The 22512-nt window shown below is 40.6% G+C and overlaps 2 protein-coding genes and 2 non-coding genes across 6 annotated transcripts; all 4 read right to left on the bottom strand.

Moving 5' to 3' along the window:
- Positions 1-93: 93 nt before the first annotated feature.
- Positions 94-12399, bottom strand: spice1 (spindle and centriole associated protein 1). Of its 3 annotated transcripts, XM_028434300.1 has the most exons (18): positions 12221-12398; positions 11865-12053; positions 10903-10950; positions 10619-10759; positions 10433-10535; positions 9672-9790; positions 8608-8690; positions 8407-8519; positions 8143-8268; positions 7790-8070; positions 3750-3881; positions 3554-3680; positions 3350-3463; positions 2319-2683; positions 583-754; positions 470-509; positions 321-384; positions 94-250 (listed from the first exon to the last, which is right to left on the bottom strand). In XM_028434300.1, the coding sequence occupies exons 2-18, from the start codon at positions 11955-11957 to the stop codon at positions 194-196; spliced, it is 2178 nt and encodes a 725-aa protein (XP_028290101.1). In that variant the 5' UTR covers positions 11958-12053; positions 12221-12398; the 3' UTR covers positions 94-193. The 3 variants fall into 3 exon arrangements, with proteins under 3 accessions (XP_028290101.1, XP_028290100.1, XP_028290099.1); XM_028434299.1 differs by having other exon boundaries at positions 3554-3881; positions 12152-12399; XM_028434298.1 differs by having other exon boundaries at positions 3554-3881; positions 12221-12399.
- A 1025-nt stretch (positions 12400-13424) lies between these two features.
- On the bottom strand, positions 13425-20698 carry gars1 (glycyl-tRNA synthetase 1). Its single transcript, XM_028434297.1, has 16 exons — positions 20419-20698; positions 19686-19787; positions 18764-18866; positions 18532-18673; positions 18082-18170; positions 16797-17019; positions 16562-16711; positions 16310-16472; positions 16060-16224; positions 15877-15984; positions 15646-15791; positions 15021-15106; positions 14838-14947; positions 14602-14695; positions 14333-14523; positions 13425-13888 (listed from the first exon to the last, which is right to left on the bottom strand). The coding sequence occupies exons 1-16, from the start codon at positions 20662-20664 to the stop codon at positions 13763-13765; spliced, it is 2244 nt and encodes a 747-aa protein (XP_028290098.1). The 5' UTR covers positions 20665-20698; the 3' UTR covers positions 13425-13762.
- On the bottom strand, positions 17142-17279 carry LOC114454595 (small nucleolar RNA SNORA84). The gene has a single exon (XR_003672557.1). It is a non-coding gene; the product is annotated as a small nucleolar RNA SNORA84 (small nucleolar RNA).
- LOC114454596 (small nucleolar RNA SNORA84) lies at positions 18249-18386 on the bottom strand. Its single transcript, XR_003672558.1, has one exon. It is a non-coding gene; the product is annotated as a small nucleolar RNA SNORA84 (small nucleolar RNA).
- Positions 20699-22512: the final 1814 nt, after the last annotated feature.

Raw genomic sequence — 22512 nt, 5'->3', positions numbered from 1 at the left:
TCATGACATTAAGATTGATTTTGACTATTAAGATGTACCTACAGGTAATAACATCATGTGTACAGAAGACAAAAGAAAAAAAGCCAAACCTCATTGACTTCAATTTAAAATTTTATTTCAGATAAAAAAAACTTTAAAAATAAAAAAGCAGCTTTCGATGTCTTTAGGTGTTATTTATTATTTTTCCTTCCTGTCATCTCACGTGAGCCGACAAAGCAAACCATCCTTCACGCTGCCTCCGTCCGTCCACCTGTTTTAAACACATAAATGAGTATTTGCTGCTGGTTGTAAAAAAACAAAACACATTTAACAGGATTTACCTGTGAGTTGGTTTCCTCCGTTTCTCTTCCAGAACCACGAGAAGACGCATCAGAACCTCGTGACCTATTAGAGAAGTGTGTAAATGTAAATTCTGACACATAAAAAATCTATAAAAAAGCAAGGATGTTGTGTGTTGTGTAAAACTGACCGTCTCTCGCTGTGTGGCCATCGCCCTGGTTCAGGCTGATCTAAAAAGACAACAACAAAGTCTATGATTTCTATTTTAGTCAGAATCAGGTGTGCATTTATTATCCAGCATACCTGCTGTGTTAGGGCTGAACTCTGATGGACGGCTGGGGGAGGCTGAGGGAGACACTTTTTGTTTCTGGTGCTCGATGAGCTCCATGAGGCGACTCCTGGCTGCTGCACTCTGCCTGTTCAACTCTAGGAGGCGCTGTTCCACACTGTGGACACTCAGGGTGTTTGGCGACGTCTGAAGGAGAAGAGACACATCTATAAGGCGAGTACACAAATCAATGACTGCGTCCGAATATTCCCTCCTATCTCCTTTCCTATCCACTTTTCCTTAACCCCATGGATGACGGCACACGGTTAAAGAAAGGTGTTAAGAGACTTCCTAAAGGAGATAGGAAAAGGCCATCACGTTGTTTTGACAATTAGGCTGCGTCCGAATAGTCCCCTCTATCTCCTTTCCTACCCACTGAATCTTCAACCCCGGAAGTGTTTAAGTGGTGGCCATGATAAAGAGCGTCTGAGTTCTCTTTAAGCTCAGGAAAATAAGCTCTTTTTACCTCCTTTAGCTTAGGAAACACTGATCCATCCTTTACCAAAGGAGATGAGATAATGCTGACCCACAATTCCTTGCGGCGGCAACAACATTTAAAGGGACCCACACCCGAGCGCTGACAAGTAACGGAGATCATGCAAGTTCAATGCAATAATATGTCTTGAACAATTTTAAATAATCTAAAATCCATATCTTATTATATGTAAGACATATCAGATTATAACTGACATAAAACAGACACTCTGTGGTTCAAGCATAAGAAATCAGACATTTTAGCCACATTATGTTTTATTCAACATAATTCATATTTGTGAACAACCATTCAACGTTCTTGTCACCTAGAGGAAATGCATCTAATTGTCAAAACAGACGTGATCGCCTTTTCCCAACTCCTCTCCTAACACCTTTCCTTAACCCCGTGGATGACATCACGGGGTTAAGGAACAGTGGATAAGAAAGGAGATAGGAGGGACTATTCGGACGCAGCCTCAGACACACTTCCACTAGGTGACGTAATAATCCGATGGCGGCGAAGGTTAGTGACGTCTGCCGTGGTGAAAAACTAAAAAGTTTTGAAAATGGACGACTAAAAGCACATTTAAAACACATTCCCCTGTGCCTCTAACACTGATATTATCTCAAATATCACAAGGCTTGAATGTAAATCAAAGGAAAAGAGGCTACCAGGCTACGAGGAACAATAGTGAAACTAAAAAAACGTTACATTGAGAATGGTTGCACACACTCACCTTCCACTCAGAATTATGAATTATGTTGAATAAAACATGTGATAAAAATGTCTCTGATCCCTTTTTCTTGAACGAACAAGTGTCTATTTTATGTCAGTTATAATCTGATAATACAGTATATCTTACATATGGGTTTTAGATTATTTAAAGTTGTTCAAGGCATATTATTGCATTGGCAACTTACATGATCTTCGTCCCTTGTCGGTTATCGTGAGTTTCCTTAAGCGTTCAGGTGTGCGTGTCCCTTTAAATGTTGTCGCCGCAAGGAATTGTGGGTCAGCATTATCTGGTCTCCTTAGGTAAAGGATGCATCAGTGTTAAGGCTAAAGAAGTTGATAAAGGAAGGATTGAATCTCCTTTCCTTAGCTTTTAGAGAATTGGAACGCTCCTCATCATGGCCACTTTTTAAACATTAGTAGGGGTTGAGGAAAAGTGGATAGGAAAGGAGATAGGAGGGACTATTCAGATGCAGCCTTCCATCATTCATCATTGATTCTCACCTGTTGGGACTGTGCGTTGGCGCCCTCTACAGGAGACTTGCAGTTTTGGACACGCCTACTCGACGTTCTCCTCTCCCCAGCACTCTGAGTCAGAGCTGAGGCTCTCTCAGCTTTATCTGAGCTCCTGCTGGGTGGAGCTCCAATCCCTGACCCCGTGCCGTTGGCCTGGTTCAGCTGAGCCCTGATCAGCTCGTTCTGTGTGTTCAGCTGTGCGATCTCTGCTGCCAGCGTTGCATCTAGAGAAAGGTGTGAAGACAACGATGGAGAGGTGGAGGAGGGTCCAGTGAGTGGAACGCTGCTGAGGCTAAAGACTGAGCTGTGAGAGTTTCCAGGAGGCTGCAGGTGCAGGAGCACAGGATGCTTCCCTGTGGAGGAAAGGAGACAACATTTATAACAAAGATGTATGTGTATATATGCCTATGGGGTGTATATGAACTCATAGCATAATAATCATCAAACGTAACATCTATCTTACATATTAGAATGGTGTGTGGGGGATTATCAACTACTTCTGTTTAGCTGTCAATTCATAACATCAAAATATCACAAACTTAAACTTCTACTAGTTAGGCGTTCTACACAACACAAACTGACACTTTTACTACCTCTGCATTACCACTCAGTTACTGGCAGCTGGCCTGCCACAGACCTAAAAAATAAAATCTAATCTGTTCACATGTGTATATAAATTCATATTTATTTCGTGATTTTTTTTTAACTTATTCATAAGCATTTGACAGTGTCATGGTCATCATTGCATCATATCATTACATCTTTGTGTAGTCTTGCTCTTGTTTTATGTGTGTGTGTATTATTGCATATTCTTTCATATTCCACTCTTTCCTTTTTTAATTACTCTGGGATTAATTTAAAAAAAAAATAATTCTGATTCTGATTTCATAAAGCTGATTTTAACATTGATATTTAGTTTATTTTGTGTTTTCATAGAAATACAATTCCAAAACCAACAAAATAGATAAGTATAAAAAGTCAAAGTGGATACAGTTAACAGACACTGTATGAGACGTCACCAGAATTCTGTTGGGCATTGTTCGTTAGTGGAGGAGATGAGAACAGAACAGCAGGGGAACCATTAACACGCGTTGCCTCAGAGACTGGTGCAGCCACATGCATAGGGGGAGAAACTGGGAATAAAACAAAAGAGACAAATCACACTTTTGTAAACTGGTTTAATATCCATTCACATGACAGACCAACACACAGTCAGTACACACCTGCAGCGCTGACCTCAGAGCCTTGGGGTGTGTCATTACGATCACCCAGTAATCCAAGTGCTCCCATCACCAGCACCACAGCATCCAGCTTCTCCTCCAGCTCCGCTGTGTGCTGCTGGAACCCAGCCTGAGGGGCAGCAAACAGGAAAGGCATCAAATACTGATATGATATGATATGAATTACAGTCAGTCTCACCCTCAGCACAGCGGCCTCGTCTCTGAGCTCCATCGTCTCAGCCGTGAGAGCGTCGATCAGCCCTCGCTGCTCCGTCACTGCTGCTTCCAGCTTCTTCCTCTCCTCCACCTCTTTTTGTGCAACATCTTCTTTCTGACAAAACATGAGTCATTTTAATTTTATTACAAAAAATGAAAAGTAACCAATAGATTATTCCAAAGATGTAAAATAAATGTCTGAATTTAAAGCAAGTTTAGTGTTTAGCGTTAGAGGGAAAAAATTATAAATAGGTGTGAATATACTTGAATGTATAGTGGATTTCATGAATTATATAGATATATATCAATGTATTATGTTTACTTTTATAGTGAAAACAGGAGTATAATATAAGAAGAATTTAGAATAATGATCAATGTGGACATCGATACAAGATTATTTTTGTAATAATCTTATAGATAGATAGATAGATAGATAGATAGATAGATAGATACTTTATTCATCTCCAAGAGAAATTCACAGTTCCAGCAGCTTACAGGTATGGGAACACAGGGGCATGCAGGGAAAGTACAATGTAGAAATTTAAAAATTTAAAAATTAAGAAAAAAATTTAAAACAGTGCAAAGAAAGTACTAAGGTAAAATATAATGGTATAATATCGAAATACAGTATAGTGTGTGCCAGTCCAGTTGAAGTGCAGTTGTGCAGATGACAGTGTGCAAGATACAGTAGATGTGTGTGTGTGATAAAGTGCGTGTGTGACAGAGTGTGCATGGTGTGATTAGCATTAAGTCCAGTGTTCTATGGTTGATTTTATCGCCCCCCCCCAGAGTTGTTAAAGAGCCGCATGGCGTGGGGGAGGAACGATTTCCTCAGTCTGTCAGTGGAGCAGGACAATGACAGCAGTCTGTCACTGAAGCTGCTCCTCTGCCTGGAGATGGCGCTGTGCAGTGGATGGTGTGGATTGTCTATGATGGACAGTAGCCTGTTCAGAGTCCGTTTCTCTGCCACAGATGTAAGGCTGTCCAGCTCTGTGCCAACAACAGAACTTGCCTTCCTCACCAGTTTGTCCAGGCGTCCAGCGTCCTTCTTCTTGAGGCTGCCCCCCCAACACACCACTGCATACATGAGGGCGCTCGCTACTACAGACTGGTAGAAGATCTGTAGCAGCTTCTTGCAGATGTTGAAGGACGCCAGCCTTCTGAGGAAGTACAGACGGCTCTGTCCTTTCCTGCACAGGGCCTCTGTGTTGGCAGTCCAGTCCAGTTTGTCATCCAGCTGCACTCCCAGGTATTTGTAAGTGTGAACCACCTCCACACAGTCGCCTTTGATGTTGACAGGCTCAAGGTGCGGCCTGGTTCTCCTAAAGTCCACCACCATCTCCTTGGTCTTGGTGGCGTTGAGGAGCAGGTGGTTAGAGTCGCACCACGTGACGAAATCCTGGATCAGTTCCCTGTATTCCTCCTCCTGTCCACTCTTGATACAGCCAACGATGGCTGTGTCGTCCGCGAACTTCTGCACGTGGCAGAGCTCCGAGTTGTACTGGAAGTCGGACGTGTACAGGGTGAACAGGACCGGAGAGAGCACAGTTCCCTGCGGTGCTCCAGTGTTGCTGGTAACAGTGTCGGACCTGCAGTCCCCCAGTCGGACGTACTGAGGTCTGCCAGTCAGATAGTCTGTAATCCATGCCACCAGGTCTGATCCTACTCCCATCTCTGACAGTTTGTGCCTGAGGAGCAGAGGCTGGATGGTGTTAAAGGCGCTGGAGAAGTCCAAAAATGTAATCCTCACAGCACCACTGCCTCTGTCCAGGTGAGAAAGAGAACGGTGAAGCAAGAAGATGATGGCATCCTCTACTCCAACCTTCTCCCTGTAAGCAAACTGCAGAGGGTCGAGAGCGTGGTGGGTCTGTGGCCTCAGGTGATGGAGCAGCAGCCGTTCCATGGTCTTCATCACGTGGGACGTCAGGGCGACCGGCCTGAAGTCGTTCGGCTCCCCAGGATGTGGTTTCTTGGGGACTGGAATGATGCAGGATGTCTTCCACAGCTGGGGCACCCTCCCCTGTCCCAGGCTCAGGTTGAAGATACGCTGCAGGGGGTGTCCCAGTTCCTGCGCACAGGTCTTCAGTAGTCTGGGGGAGACTCCATCTGGACCTGTAGCTTTGCCAGGGCGTAGCCTCCTCAGCTCTCCACATACCTGAGCTGCTGTGATGGTGGGTGATGTGAGCGGGGGGGGGGGAGGTGTCCTCTTCTGTGCTGGAGATGGCTTGTGGGGTTAGGTGGGTGGGGGTTGCTGTGCTCGTAGGTGCAGGGAGATCAAACCTATTAAAAAACTGGTTTAACTGGTTTGCCCTTTCCACATCAGCCTCAATGGGGGCTCCTTTCTTTGAGCTGCAGCCAGTGATGGTCTTCATCCCCTCCCATACCTCCCTCATGCTGTTGTTCTGCATCCTCTGTTCTATTTTCCTTCTGTATTGCTCCTTCCCCTCTCTGAGCTGGACTCTTAGTTCCTTCTGTATCCGCTTGAGCTCCTGTGTGTCACCATCTCTGAAGGCCTCCTTCTTCTGGTTCAGGAGGCCTTTGATGTCACTGGTTATCCAGGGCTTGTTGTTAGCGAAGCAGCGCACAGATCTTACTGGAACAACAACATCCATACAGAAGTTTATATAGTCCGTAGTGCAGTCAACCATCTCCTCCATGTTGTCATTGTGAGACTCCTGCAATACATCCCAGTCAGTGGTCTCAAAGCAGTCTTTCAGAGCCTGCTCAGCTTCAGGAGACCACTTCCTGAATGAGCGTGTGGTTATTTGTGACCTCCTCACTTTTGGTGTGTAGTGAGGTTTGATCAGGACGAGATTGTGGTCTGCTTTCCCCAGTGCAGGCAGGGGGATGGCACTGTATGCATCCTTAACGTTTGCATACATTAGATCTAGAGTCCTATTTCCCCTGGTGTTACAGTCCACATACTGGTGGAAAGCAGTCAGTGTTTTGTCCAGTGTAGCATGGTTGAAGTCCCCAGAGATAAGCATTAAAGCCTCAGGATGCTGTGTTTGTAGTTTAGCTACAGCGCTATGGATGACGTCACACGCCGCCTCCGCGTCGGCACGCGGAGGAATGTAAACAGTGACAACAATGGCGTGGCTGAACTCCCGCGGCACGTAGTAGGGACGTAAACTTACAGCCAAAAGTTCAATGTCCCTGCAACAGTGGGAGATTTTAACGCTCACATGCCCAGGATTACACCACCGTTTGTTTACATACAGTGCGAGTCCTCCTCCTTTGCGCTTCCCGCAGGCTCTAGTGTCTGTGTTTTTGGAGTAATTTTGTGTATTTTTGATATTGTTTTACATGTTTTTTTCTGTTATTTTTGTTATCTTGTATGTTTTTGGACTCTTTTTGTGTATTTTTGTTGTCATTTTGTATTTCTTTGTTATTTGGTTTTTCTGTAATTTTGTGTGGTTTTTTAAAAGTCATTTTGTGCATTAACTCCTGGAGAACGCACAAAATTAGACCTGAGGGCCGTATGTGGCCCCCGGGCCAGCAGTTGCTAATGTTTGATGTTGAGGCTTCAAGTGCAGGACTTTGTAACCATTTATTCTCTCTTTGCTTTGTTTGATTTTTTAATTATTATTATTATTATTAGGGCACCTTGTTTTTATTATAGAGGAAATAATTGCATTTTTGAGGGCCTAAACACGTTAAAAACTCAACAGTCACTGATTGTCATAGCGCCACCTATTGGTAAAAGGAAAACATAGGCATTATATTTGCACAGACCATTGCATGAAAGTTCTTGATATAATCCTTGAAAATGGTCTGCTACTTCTCCACACTTCCAAATTTCTGCCACACCCCTCAACGTGCACCACGTCTCAACATGTGTGTGGTTGCGAGGGCCCGTTCATCACTGCTTGCAGCTTTATTATTGTTATTATTATTTTCTCATTGTGGTAAATACACTGCTGTATGTGTTCATGTTAAAAATAAAAATTTAATCAAATGAATTTTTAATGAAACCTATTTGGATGTTTAAATAATGGAAAGTTCTTTTAATTCACTCCACACCTGTTTGACGAGGTGAACCAGGCGACCCAGTGTGGAGATCAAAGCTACGGAGAACCCGGTGAGGCCTTGTTGTTTATGTTTACTGTGCTGGTTTGGACTTTGTGATGATGCAGGTGCTGTGTCAGCACTCAGTGCATCTAAGTCTGCCTCCACCTGACCCAGCATGGCCTGTAGCACACCTAGACTGGACTGGTCCCCAGTGACAGTACTGGAGCCATTGAGCTCTGAACTCTGAGAGGCAAATCTCTGGCTCCTCTTGATGTGATGAATATTCTTTGCTCCTGAAAACACATCAAAGCAGTTCTGAATATCAATGACTGTTTAGAAAATGATCTATTTATTTGTATTTCTACCTTTCTGGTTGATAGATAGTTCAGGGTTCAACACTTGAGTGACTGGGGGTGGAGTTTCATTGCGTTCATTTTCTGGCAAATTCAGTTTGGATCGAACCCGACGTACAGCTCCTGTGGCGTTAAGAGCTAAAACACACACACACACACAAAAAGCTAAAACACAGGAGGAGGAACACAATGCTGACAAACTGTGTAGACAATTGTGAAACACAATGTATGTGTGCTCACAGAATCACTTCATATTACAGTGTAATCATCATAAACCTGCTTGATGTGGTGCTCCTCTTGATGTGGATGGGGTCACATTAATACTGTTTCTGAGTCTTTGGTTAGAGTTAGAATGGGACGACTGTGCCTTCACTTTAGAATTATTGGACCTTCAAAATAAAACATCATGATTTATTGGTAGCAGCTTCTGGTTTGACATCATTGTTAATGTCTTTTATACTGAAAGGAGTTCAGTACCTTCGAACTACATGATAGCCTGAACTCTGTGAAGGATGAGAATCTTCATGGTCATCATCTGAACCTTCCAGTTCATTCAGAGCCTGAAATAAATCAGAAAGCATAGTTGATATTAGGGCTGGGACGATGTGCTTTTATCCCGATTCGATTTCATCATGATACTTGTGTGCTTATTTGATGTATATTGCGATTAAATTGTAATGATTATTGCAATTCAGTCAATCGCTCTGACAGTTATTTCAACCACTACATGTAGTGTTAACCTATGTAAACATATGCAGACATGCCAAAAAATAAATAAATACAATTAATTCATCCTTTTAATTGATTCTGGGGAGAGATATCAATTCTTTATATAGTCACAATAAAAAAAATGTTGCGAATTGATATTTTTTCCTACCCTGAGTTCAGTGCTTTTCAAAGTGTGTGGTGGCCCCCTGGTGGGGAATAGAGACATGACAGGTGGGGCGCAACTACAGTACATGCCAATTCTTCTTAAAAACCTTTTTTCATTGATAATAAAGATCATTAACACTAAACAAAGTGCCTACACACAAAGAAAGTAATAATGAGAAGCCTAAAAATTTAGTAGAAATTAAAAAAACTATTAGACTGCATTAAATATGCAACTGGGAACAAAATGAAACGTGGAACTGAAGTGCAAGAATAATTATTTACGCCGGCATGTGAAGTGGAGAAGAACAAAAATCAATAGCTGACTTAAAAATGTAGTTCATTTTTTGATTTCTTGAGCTTTTTGGCACATATTGCAGAAAATGTTTGGTTATTCCCTGTATTTTTGACTACTGCACTTTTACATTTGTTTTTTTATGCAGGAAACAAGTTTAATTTAGTTTTTAATTTATTATGAAATATGATGACTTGATCCCTGTTAGTTTAATACATTTCAAAATGTGTTATTTTGTCAGGATTATTTGGGGGGCAATGGGCGCAGGTGGGGCTTTAAAGTTCACCTTTGTTCAAAGTGGGGAACACTGCCTTAGTTGATGAAAAAAATGTGAACATTAAGTAGGTTACGCGAGAACTGATAATGGTACACAAACCTCTTGGTCCATCAGGGATTGGCTAAGAAGAGACAGCTGAGTTGGGGGATCTGGTCTCTGCAGGACCGGCAGATCAGAGTCAGAGTCAAAGTTTGGAGCAATAGTCACACTCGGGTGTCCTGGAAAAATACACAACGATAAAATAAGATACTCAACAACAAATAGGCAGCAGGTAAAAAAATAAATAATTCAAAAGCATCCTTTTTATCAAAACAAATGAGATTTGTTTAAATAAATATCTTTTTCTGAAAAATACAGAACGCATCGAACCATTTTAATTTCAACGACATCGTTGGCCCACCGTCCACACTCCACGCCCGCAAGCTATAGGAGAGGCAGATGAAGCGCCCCCCAGCGGCTGGCAACCCATTCCTTTCCGCACACTACCCCAAACCCCGCCCCCTTTCCCCCACTGCCCACGTGCTATGTTCTCAAGTTGCTGTTGTGACTGTTTTTTTGTTGATGCATGTACGCTGAGGAGGTTTTTTCCTAGTTTTACACTGTCCTCCCCAATAGGGAACTCAGTTTAGAACCTGCCTTTCCCCCCACCTCTCCTCCTGTTGTTCTCCCACTTTTCATCGAAATACAGGGTGCTCCACTCCTGTCCTCCCATGTTATATGTGTTATACTGTATGTGATTGTCTTTTCTTGTTTCTTGGACGGGATAAAACTGGAACTGCAAATTTCCCCTTGTGGGACGAATAAAAGATATCTCATCTCATTCATTGGATTATTTTTAGACAAAACAAGTACTTTGGTACCAGTTTGTCTGCGTGGAGCATCTCCAAACAAGTCCTTCACCACAGCCATGGCTCTGTCTGACCGAGCCAGAACATCCTGCAGCAGCAGCTGATCTGAGAAAACCTTCAATAGGTCAAAACACACAGAGTCAAACTCAAATACTTCAAGACTGAGTCAGAAAAGAAGTGCGGCTAAATGACGCTGACCTCTCTGATAATGCTGATGCTGGCCTTGTCAAATGGAGCCGGACTAACAACGTGTCTGAGCTGCTGTTTCAGGGCTTTCTCTCTCAGCTCCCACTGAGCTGCAGCCTTGTTGTGCGACTTGTGCATTTCATGGCGATGACTCTACAGGAGAAATGTTCAGAGCAGCTCAAGTAGACTGGAAGTAACATTTCATTTGCTATAGAAAGCTTGTAATGTGTTTGTTAATGCAAAAGAACAATAGACTTTTAGAATGACTATAAGGGTATTTATTAAGGAGTTCTTACCAGCTCAGCAGGTGTTGGCTTGTACACAGATAGGTCATTGACTGTGCTCTGAAAAATAAAATAAACTCAACCAGCAGTGGGTGAAGCTTAACAGTGGTGTCATCACCCCAAAAACAGATAAACCACTTTTTCCAGTTCCACATAAACCAGGCTGAATTTGATGCTCAAAAGGGCCGGATTCGGTCCCCAGACCTTGAGTTTGACACATTGCTGTATTGGGTCAATGTTGTGATGCTGAAACATTCTGTCCAATTGCATTTATTTTGGTTAAAAAAGGTTTAAATGCATAAAAAGTAGTCACTTAGGCGCTCACTTAGAATTTTTTTTTAACTGTTACTTACTAAATTACTGTCCGGCCATGACTGCTGTTTTGAAAAATTTTTAAAAATAGGGCATAAAATAAATTTCATTTGAGTGCCCTGCGACCCTGAAATAGGACAAAGCGGGTCTGAAAATAGATGGATTGATGATTTAGAGTACATTTAGTTATATTATAGTCCTGTATAAGACTTCAAAGCATTTCTAATTTTTATATCCATCATAATATTCATGTAAACCTCACCCGATGATGCCCATTTTAAGCAAAACCTATAAGTCATTGACCAAATTCAAAGTAGCCAGGATTAGTCACAAGTTGTGCCAGTTTAGATATTTTTTAAACTGCATATTATTATTATTATTATTAACTGTATTTAAATTTTAAAAAGTGAAAGTATAGAATACTGTTGTTTAAGACTGAGTTATTTTAATTTCAAATAGAATAATAATCTTTAAAACAAAATCTAATGTATTTGTTTTCTCAAATACTAGATATTTCAGGCGACCCAACATGGGGTCCCGATCCCAGGGTTGAAAAACACTGAGGTAAATCCTTTGCACCCCAAATGTAAGACAAAGAATATCATAGGAAGTTCTCCTCCATTAGTTTCTGTCCATCAGGTTCTACAGCTACCATCACTCACCACCCAGTCTCTTTTAGTCGCTGATTTCTTTGGACGAACAGTCTTTTTCCCTTTATTGTGCTGCTGTGATTTCAAAACTCTCACAGACGACATCCCTCCACAGACACGTCAGTCCACAGGCTTCACAGACAGTAGATGTTGGCTTGGCTGGTCCTTCGACGTTCATTCACGGAGCAAAATGACACTGAGCTAGCAAAAAGAAAAAAAAAGAAGTTTAGACAAACAAACCTTCCATTTAAATAAGCAAACATTAGGCAAACGGGTTGAGAAACAGATATTTTACTTACGGTGTTCAATACAAAGCCTCTGAAAGTGTTTGAAGCAATTTACACACGTAAACATTTGAGAAAACTCACCCTGCTCATTTAGCTCTGTTTTTCAACAGTTGCGCGCCACTTCCTGTGCCGTTACCACGGAAACTGTTCATACTGAAGCACGACGGGAAATGAAGTCCTGAAATTTACAAAACCCCAAATAGAAAATGTGTGGCTTAAATACTATATAAGATTACTACAAAATAAAAGCAACAAACTATAATTTCAAATGTTTTATAAAATAAAGTAAATTCATTACAAATTATGGGTCAAATTAAAAACGTGCCTTTAATTCATATTTTATTTTAGAATGTACATTTTTGAAGTCGGGAATTTTATTTTACGAACAACCAACTTCTTCCAACACAATGATTGGAAAACAATGGTCTGAACGAACATACAGTGGAGTAAATAAGAAAATGACCCATTTTTTTTTGGTACCAGTTTAAATTACAAATAAATAAATAAAATAAACTAAAAAAAATTGCTTTTCATTATCTACTAGTGCATTTACTAATACTGGGGTATTAGTAATGGCTGGCTAAATGTGCTGACACTGTCCCATCCCGTGTGGACCAATTCGAAAATTAAACTAATAAAATCTTTAAATGGTTCCACATACCCTTGGCAGTAGTTTAGATCACCAGGTTAAAAAGATAAATTGATTGATTAAATTTTTGTTCTACTTCATATATAATACAAATCGTACCTACATATACTTACTTCAGGAGTGGTGTATTTAATATATATATATAGGCAAATAAATCATTTCTAGAAGGCCCAAGCAGGGGAACTGTTCTTGGAACCTTTTAAGGTGAAGTTTGCATATTTTCATTCTGTGTGGCCTTGATTTTCACCAAATACTTCAGCTACCTTCAACAATCAAAAAACTAGTATGTTAGGTTAATGTCTGTCATGTGCTGTGCCTGCAAACATGAACTGTGCAGCTTTAGAAGGTGGAAAATAATTCATGGGACTGCTGACTGCTCATTTTTCTGTTGACATGAGGCTTAAACCTGCTTTCTGTTCAAAAACACTTCCATCTCATCCTCAATCGTTCACCGAGTTGGATCCCTGGGTTTCACACTGATATGTGAAGGATGTCCCCTGGTTCCAACCTGACTGACTAAATAATTCTCCCACCCTAAATCAGCATGGCTAGAACGGCATATTGTGTGTGATAAGTTGTTTTAGTGACACTTTGTCAATAAATCTCACATCTCAAAGCAAAAATAAAAGCTAAATGTTAGAATCCAGAAAGTGCTTGTCATTTTTATTGAAGCTGATAACCAGTTGCACTTAAAAGTTGGAATGGTGGAAGCTTTTCTTCCACTGACAACATCCTTTATTACAGTCTTCCTCTTAAAACATATCAGCATAGTCATACAGAGATGAGATGCTGCTCATGAGTGCAGAAACAGTCCTGTTAAAGCCTCGCAGGACTGTGGACAGTTCAGCGATTGTAGTGATGTATAACAGGAAGGACTCTGCACTCCACTGTGGCTGGTTACAAGTTTCCCCCTGGTGTCAAATGTGTAAGAAGTCTGTAAATTGGGTGTGATTTCCTGCTGAGTGGAGCTTGCTTTACTCTTCGGTTGTGTCCTTCTTGCTGGTTTCCTGTCCCTCAAAGATGGGGTACTGGGTCTCCACCTCCGTCCATGTCAGCGTGCCATTGGCCAAGTCACGAACAATCACCGGCAACTCACTCACCTGTGTATTTAGACACATATGAAAACTGTCAGATTTCAATATTAGCAGTTTGTTCTTGACTGGCTGTGTTCACTGAGGTCGAGTAAATGCAATAAAATTACTTTAAACTCTGAGCATTTACGCTGTGATTTCACAGAAGAAATAGAATAGAAATGACTGAAGTTGTCCAATTTAGTCACCAACACTAAATAAATTCTTTTTACATAGAGTTTTAAAATAAACACATTTAGGAATTTTTACTCCTAAAATTTGCACACGTGTATTTTTTGGAAATGTTAAAGTTGACAGTTAAATAATTTTTTTTAGACCTGAACCAAAATTTAGGCTCAAACAATTAGATTTTTCCTTTTAAATGTAATAATTTATGGAGATTTAAATTTCAAATACTAGACAAGAGATGTCAAAAAAAAGAAAAAGATAGGAAGAAAAATACACCAGTCGTACCTCGGCCCTGATTTGCCTCATTGAGTCGCGGTCTCTCAGAGTGGCCGTATGTGGCGTCTTGTTCACTGTGTCAAAATCAATAGTGATGCCAAAAGCCACTCCAATCTCATCTGTTCTGGCGTAGCGTCTCCCGATGGACCCCGAAGAGTCGTCCACTTTGTGGGACACTCCGTTTTTGGTCATGGCCTCAGCTAATACACAGCAATTTTAAGAAATGGTAAATAAAACATGTTTCTGAAAAAGTCTTTGAAAAAAATTAGAATGCTTACATAATTCCTTGACAAAAGGTATGAATTCTTGGTTTTGGCTCAAAGGCAGCACGGAGCATTTGTAGGGAGCTACTGTTGCTGGGAAGCTGAAATACTGCAGCATAGAAAGAAAAATAAAAACAGAACAAAAGCAAACAGTTAAAAACACTTCTTTGAATCTAAAAATCTCTCCATTAGGGAGCAGCTTTCAGCTCACAAAAAGTATAAACCCATTCCTTTGGGAGTAGCAGTCTTACCGTTCTTTGTTCATCACCTTCTCTGACATGGAATGTGTGCTCAAAGATGGTGTACATGATCCTACCAATGCCAAAAGAGGGCTCGATTACGTTGGGAACGATTTCCTCCACTGAAAATAGAACAATTAAAACGCTGTCACACCAAAAAGAAACTTCCTCTCGTCATTTCAGAGCAAAACTCACCGTGCAGCGTCTTCTGGAATCGCTTCACGCTGACCATGTCTTTTGTGAGTTTAAATGTCTTTCCTTCTGTCTCGATGGTGAATTCTCTGCAAAGATGAATTAATGTTACCAACTTCTGCTGCCATTTTTGTCTTAAGGTGATTCTTCACTGTTTTTACAAATGTGTCCTAAAACCTTTGAAATGTTCTTAGTAGATCCATGCCTAACAAAACACATTACAGTACTTTGCACCATATTTGTTTTATTAACTTTTAAAAAATGAGACTACTTGTGTTCTGCCATCTTGAAATCACATGATTGATGACATCACATGCCCTTATTTGCCTATTGTTTCCTATTAGAGTGAAGCATTCAGCCTGCTTTTTTAAACCATTTAGCAGCTTTTATGGTCAAAATGCCAATTTGTGCTGCTTTTGGTTTCAAGATGGTGGAAAACAGGTTCTAACAGTAAACTAATCCCATTTTTTTTATTCATTAATTAATCAAACTAATTTTGTTCAAAATAATGCATTATATTAAGCATGGATCTTCTAATAATAGCATTTCATAGATTTTAGGCCACATTTGTATCAACAGTGGAAGATCCCTTTAAAACCAGATGACCCAGTTAAACTGCACCACCCACCCAGTGTCATTGAGGAGCTGCTCCTGCTCAGTGATGAAACACTCGTCACAGATGGACAGATACTCCATGGCGATCTTAGCATCCTTCTTATACGCCTTCCCAATGGCTCCTTTGTTTGCCTCAAATTGGATGACGTTTACAATTTTGTGTGAAAAAGTCAAGGAGTAATGTCAAAAAACAAACATCAAGGAACTCATGTTTTAGCCATGTTTAAACATCTTTAAAGGATATCGGTTCTTTAAGAGGCTTCTCTGCAACTAGAGGGACTTTAGTGGCTCGTGCGTGACATTGAAGATCAAAACAGGACCGGTCAGCACAGCCCACGATCTCAATCCAGCCCTGCAAGACAAGATAAACTTTAGCTTTGGTCCACAAGCGAGAGAAAGAGCTCCACGTGATGCTTTTAAAACATACGTAGGAAGTTTTGGTTTCAGCATCCCAGCAGTCACAGGCGTAGTGAGCCATCTCGTTGTCCATGTGCTGTCGGAAACGCAGCTTGTCTTTGGCGATACCGACTTTAGAGAGGTAGAGGTAGATTCTCCCAATGAAATATCCAAGAACGGAATTGTTGATCACTCCCTACATGAGCAAAGATTCATATTTTCTCAAATGAATTGATAATTGCAATTAAACGCAATCCAAACTCAGTTCCAGACATGTTTACCTGCTCCACTGCGTCCCCGAGCCTCATCATCTGTGCAGACTGACCGCTGGTTTGGGCCTTAGAGGAGTATAACATGACATCTAAGTCAGCTACATTTGGAAACTTAGGGTGGATTTTCTCATTAGGGTCGACAAAGTGCTCAATCTCAGCCATCGTGAACTCTCTGCAAAACCACAAAAGAAGGGAGATGCTGTCATTTCAATGTAAAGATAAGACGGGTGCAATAAGCTGAAAAAGCAATGGATAACTCACCTAACACGGATGAGTCCAGATCGTGGGGAGATTTCATTCCTAAAGGAGTTTCCTATTTGAGCAGCAGCAAAGGGCAGCTTTCCTTGGTTGAACTCGAGAAGACGTTTAAAGTTTAAGAAGATTCCCTGAGCTGTTTCAGGCCTCAGATATCTGCACGTTCAGAGACACAGATCACTGTCAGACAGCATGACAAGGGAAAAACCCAACGGTATTTATGTGGGGTTTTTTTTTTTACCCTGGCATGTTCCCTCCTGGGCCGATGGACGTCTGGAACATCAGATTGAAGGAGATGGGAGGAGTGAGATCGTTTCCTGTGGTGGGCGATTTCACACTGTACTTCACAAAGAGATCGCTCAGCTCTTGTTGTGTGAAGTTGTCCAACTGAGTGATGACTTCTTCCATTTCGGCCTTCTTCTCTGCAGCACATTTCTTATCCGACATCAGCTTCTGGAGATGAGCTGGAGGAAAATGGCAACAGACATTACCTCTGGACATTGAAATAATCACCATGCAGTCCAACATTAGAATAATGACATTTATCAATGAAACTGTACACAAAAATAAGCTTTTCTAAACTTGAGGATGTATCTGCAACCGGGCTATGGAAGGCTGCTACAGTGACAGCTTCCATGCATAAATCGCAGAAAATATTAATATGTGCCTGTTTGTAAAAACCTTAAGGTCAGCACTTTGGAGCTGACTTCAGGAACCACCAGGCAACTTCACCATCAAACACATTCAAACTATTAATTAACTATTGGTGAACTATTGTCTCAATGACAAGATAAAATGTGAAACTTTGATTTTCTGAAAAGGAAACAGAAAGTAGAAAATGACTTGGTGAAAACAGCACACACAAATTACAATTCACAGCAACAACCAGTTTCACTTCCTTTGTTTTCACAATGCAGGGATAAAAAAAAAAAAAAAAAAAAACTTTAATTATAAATAGGTGTGAGATATGTTGCCAAGTGACCTTCTCTGCGGTCTGTGTCTCTACTCAGGTATTGTAATCAGTTTAGTGCCTATTATTTGGATTGTGAATATAGAAACACACTCACACTGCAGCTCCTTTTTCAACCATGGTGCCAGGAAACCAGACTGGTTCAACCTGCATAATACGTTTTCCATTCCGAGTGTTTAATGGAGGCAAACATTTAATTCAGTCAAATACTAGAGCTTAGAGCAGGAAGGGAATAAGAGCTCAGCCTGTTTGATTTAAAGTTGCAATATTAAGTGAAAACACCTTCAGGGACAGGTTGTCAAATCAGTAATTCATCAAAGAGCCAATGTTGAAACATAGAACCAGTAAAACCTTTTGAATCTCAGCAGTGGCTTAGAGAAACCCAAAGTAGCTTAGTTTCATATCCTCAGAAGCCCATGGCACGAGGACTTGTTATAAGTTAAGAAAACCAAAAGCTCCTCCTTCTTTAATAATCATTGATTATCAGAGTCATTCTGTAATCTATAATCAATACTTTACCAACCTGTACAAAAGACATTTGTTAACTAAATCTTACCTTTGAGGAGGTGGTCGGCCCTGAAGCATTCGCCGTTTTTCACATCTTTAACCATGTAGTCAGCAAATTTCTCCACATGGCCTGAAGTCCTGTGAGAATTGAAGTGCAACAGATTAGGACAATTACATAGAAATTAAAATATGATGTGCAACTTCTTTTAAACTTGAGGATGTATCTGCAACCGGGCTACGGAAGGCTGCTACAGTGACAGCTTCCATGCATTAATCGCAGAGATTATTAATATGTGCCTGTTTGTAAAAACCCAAAGTTCAGCACTTTGGAGCTGACTTCAGGAACCACCAGGCACCTTCACTAAATCACATCTTTAAAATGTCAGTTAACCATAAAGAAGAAATGTATCTCAACGATGCAAGACAGTGTGAAACCAGTTACAGATGTTCTCTCTCCCTAATAAAATCCAATCATCCAAATACCGCCCACAGTTCTTACTTGAGGACGGGCTCGGGGGTCAGCATGGTGCAGTCAATCTCCAGGATCTGCTCCTCCTGGATGAAGTGCTGCCTCCAGGCCTGCAGGATGTTGTTCTTCAGGGCACAGCCCACTGGGCCAAAGTCGTACAGGCCGCTCACACCTGAGGAGCAACACTACATGGTAACAGAACGCTGAAAACATGTGTGAGCATCAGACTTAACCTGATTCTGAATTAACACGCAAGTCTTACCTCCGTAGATGGCAAAAGCCTGATCATAGAAAAAACGCCTTTTGAGGGTGTCCTCCATCTTTGTTCTGTCAACGATGTCATCTTTGGGTTGCAATGACAGTTCCTGCAACATTGACAGAAGATACAGAATATCACACCACAGACAAGCAAAATGACTGGTTTATGAGTGACTCTGTTGTATTTTAGTTTAAACTGGTCTCTATGAGTTTAAGTTGTTTGATCATGTTCAGTGTCATTTTTTTTTTTTTTATAATTTAAAAAAAATAATCATCAAAACACACATTTTAAAATAAAATGTATGCTTTTAAAATTGCACATAATCATTAATTGAATAGTTAGGTCCTTTGGTGTTTACTAAAGTTCTTTTATTGGAAATTCAAACTGTTGAATACCATAGATTGATCGTATTGGGAAAGGTAGATCAGGGTTGGGTGTGTGACCACCACAAGGCTTGATTCAGGTTTTTTTCCTCTTCTGCACATGCTGTCGAAGGTTAACACTATATGTATAGCAACCTTTTCACGACAGCAATGCACGTTTCATTATTGCAATTAAATAAATGAATTTACTTTATTGCATAATTGTGACCATCACCAGCCCTCCCTATGGAAGGGTAAGAAAAACTTTATAAAGTGAGAATATAAAAAGAGAGGGCAGTGTTACAGCTATAGGTGAGGGGGAAGGGAACAGGGAAGAGGGAGTCAGGGTAAGACAACAATGGAAAGGGTGGGGAAGAGTCGCATGTTTTAAGGTGAGTGCGCAATGTGATGTTACAGTTGTGCATATTGTGTTGTGTAATCAGTAAACCAGTATGGTGACAAGTGTGGAGAAACTGAAGCGGGTGACAGCATTTAGCTGGCCCTGGGCCGTGAACAGAGTAAAGGAGTGAGTGGTTACACCTAAAACTGATCTTAATGTTTACCTTGGCCTCCAGAGTTCTCTTTCTCGCCTTCAGCTCAGCCACGGCTTTAGTTACATCCACATCTGGAACTCCATCCTGTTTCATCTGGCGCACCAGGTCTCCCTAAAACACAGATCTAGTTAGTCAACACAACCTTTCATTTTCAAACATCTGTCTTTCAAAGGGTTAATAGTTCTGTCACATTCAGCACGGTAACATCTGTAATCTGCACCACCTGAGAGTAGTGAAATCACTCATTGTGGTGTAGTGATTAGAAAGCAGTCTGCAGCTAATTGATGGACTTCATATTTAGCTTTCTGGCTCAGCCCCACCCTGCTCCACAGCAGCAGCAGCAGCAGCTGAAACGTGGCAGACACTGCGTTAGCATAAAGCTAACCTCATTCATAGACAGCTTCACAGTGTAGGGACAAAAAGTGACCTTATGCTAATCACAGACTGCAAGGAGGATGCAGTCTATTTAATAACATTGACCTAGAGAAGATACAAAAACCACAGCCCAAGATATAAATGGCCGACATCTCAAATAAATGCTACACGACAATCACTTAAGACATTCAAAGCCTGGCGATTCCAAAGACTAATCATGTTTTAGCTGGTAATCACTTTTCAGCACAACACTGGTGAGGTTAGCCAGCTAGCTATCAAGCTAACAGTGGCAGCGAATCTGTGCCACAGACCCCGTACATTATTCACTATGTGTTTCAATGCAAACGAAACTATCAGGAAACACTACCTGTTCCTTGACAGCGAGCCTGAGCGGAGCGAGGACCTCCTCAATGTTTCCGTCCATGTTTTGTTCTTCCGCCAGTTGCAGCCACAGGCTTTTCTTCTTCCTTTCTTTCTTCCTCCACAGGCAGACAGAGGTGGAAAACGGCCTGTTTCTGGGCGGGGAGCAAACACAGCCCAATACAAAGACCGAGCACAGAGAATGGGGAGTGATCCTCAGCAGAGCCGTGGCAGCGCTGCGGAGAAGAAGCATGGAGGAGGAGGATGATGAAACCGGCCGAAACAAGTAAACCCAGCTGGAGTTCCGCATCAGTATTTTCACAAGAAGCCACATAGACGGACCACTCATATCGGTAGATTCGACAATTGACGCAATAAAATAAAGTAAAATACATAGTTGCATGCATTAAATAAATTGTTAATCAAGAACTGCTTGATGAATTTCAATAACTCCAATATTTATTTATTTTTTCAAATTACTGTTTGTAAAATAAATACATTTTTATAATTCTCAATGTAAACAACACCAAATGAGGTTCAACAGCAAAAACAAGCTAATCAAAATCTACAAATATTGAAAAAATGTATTGATTTAAAAAAAAAAAAAAAACTGTTTCAGGGCTGAAACATATTATCACAAACCAATTTTTTTTCCAACTTAATTTCTAGGTTTCAGCTGTCTAAATGTCCTTACACGTGAATACATGTTTCACATACAATAAAAAGGTCAGGAATATGGATCAGTGATGAAGAAATAGAAGTGCACAAATAGAAGAAAATGAAAATAAAACAAGCTCTAAAAGATATATAAATATATATAAGAAAAATAGATTATTACCGTTTGGGGGATTAAAAAACAACCATAAGAGCAGTTCACTTCTATTCCTTTAGGGGGCAATACAGGTGAACCAATGTTTTTGATAATATTTTTTTTAATTATGGACATATTTTTCGAGGACACATTCATATCATTAATTTTATCCAGTTAATAACATACAATGAAATGAAATTCATTCATTATTGTAAAAAAAAATATGTAAAAGCACTACTTGTGTCTAATAATTGTTTGAATGTTTATAGTATATAAAAAAAAATACTCTAATATCTAACTTTTTGTAAATCTTTTCTCCTATGCACTGAACACACATGGTTGAGCATAAAATTATAATTTACGTCTATATTTAATTCTTTTGTATTATTAATATTCGGTAATATTCATTTATTAATATCCATGGGGAATTGCAGTAAGCAGTGGGAGTGTGAACTACATACAACCTGTTTACAGAAGCATTTAAATAGTTTTTTCTCATCAGGCAAATAGAATTTCCATAGAACGTGAATAAAGGAAATGTGGGTGTAACCTTTTGTTTGTGCTCTGTATTCAACCACAATGCTTTAACCAGTCTAACATTCCTCTTGCAGTTATGAAAACCTTCACTTTCTGTCTCTTAAGTGGAAGCACCTCGACACAAATTACTACAATACCCTTTGCACAGTAAGTAAGTGATGTCTTCAAAGTGAAAATGGTCGCAGGTACCTAAAGTTTCCAATTATCCAATAAAAGCAAGTGAATGTTAATGTATAGGTTGGAAGGCGTCCAAAGCTGTTTTCATTTTATTAATCGACTCAAATAAAGCTCATATGTCAACCCAATACACACAGTGATTGAATTTCTTTGCATAAGTTACTGATATCGTGAAACCATTTGATCTTTTTTGCCTTTGATGATCTATTAATATTACATACACTACTGAAGTATATTTACTCAAGCTTTGGTGTCATTGCACCTCGAGTGTCCAATGAGTCTTGACAGATGCTGTAATTTGAGACTCATAAACCTCTACTGGGATGAGACTCAGATTGTGTGGAATAACTGCAAGACCTGTGTCACAGTGTCACGTGTAAATCACTGCAAACATCACAACAAAGGCACTGCATAACCCTCGTTGAAATCGTCATGTCAGCAGGAAGATTACACTTTAATTACGAGCAGCCTCAGCAGATGACAGCCTGTGCTCTGTTGTTTGGAACACCCCATGTCCTGTCCACGTGCGATCACACTGTGGTCTCCAAGGTGGGGTCGCTTAAGGCTGTGTGCATG

The sequence above is a fragment of the Gouania willdenowi genome, chromosome 20 (assembly GCF_900634775.1).
Source record: "Gouania willdenowi chromosome 20, fGouWil2.1, whole genome shotgun sequence".
Lineage (NCBI taxonomy): Eukaryota > Metazoa > Chordata > Actinopteri > Blenniiformes > Gobiesocidae > Gouania > Gouania willdenowi.
The sequence above is the reverse complement of the archived record's forward strand: the minus strand, read 5'-3'. Positions and strand labels throughout refer to the sequence as shown.

What these genes read in the sequence shown, in the direction of transcription:
- spice1 (XM_028434299.1), bottom strand. Translation starts at nt 11,957, where the DNA reads ATGTCGTCTGTGAGAGTTTTGAAATCACAGCAGCACAATAAAGGGAAA. An exon ending in CGACTAAAAGAGACTGGGTG is followed by an intron (nt 10,951 to 11,864) that starts GTGAGTGATGGT and finishes TTTATTTTTCAG; the next exon opens with AGCACAGTCAATGACCTATC. An exon ending in TGGCCACACAGCGAGAGACG is followed by an intron (nt 385 to 469) that starts GTCAGTTTTACA and finishes CTTCTCTAATAG; the next exon opens with GTCACGAGGTTCTGATGCGT.
- gars1 (XM_028434297.1), bottom strand. Translation starts at nt 20,664, where the DNA reads ATGCTTCTTCTCCGCAGCGCTGCCACGGCTCTGCTGAGGATCACTCCC. An exon ending in CCAGGAGGGAACATGCCAGG is followed by an intron (nt 16,712 to 16,796) that starts GTAAAAAAAAAA and finishes CTGAACGTGCAG; the next exon opens with ATATCTGAGGCCTGAAACAG. An exon ending in CAGCTCCTCAATGACACTGG is followed by an intron (nt 15,107 to 15,645) that starts GTGGGTGGTGCA and finishes TCATCTTTGCAG; the next exon opens with AGAATTCACCATCGAGACAG.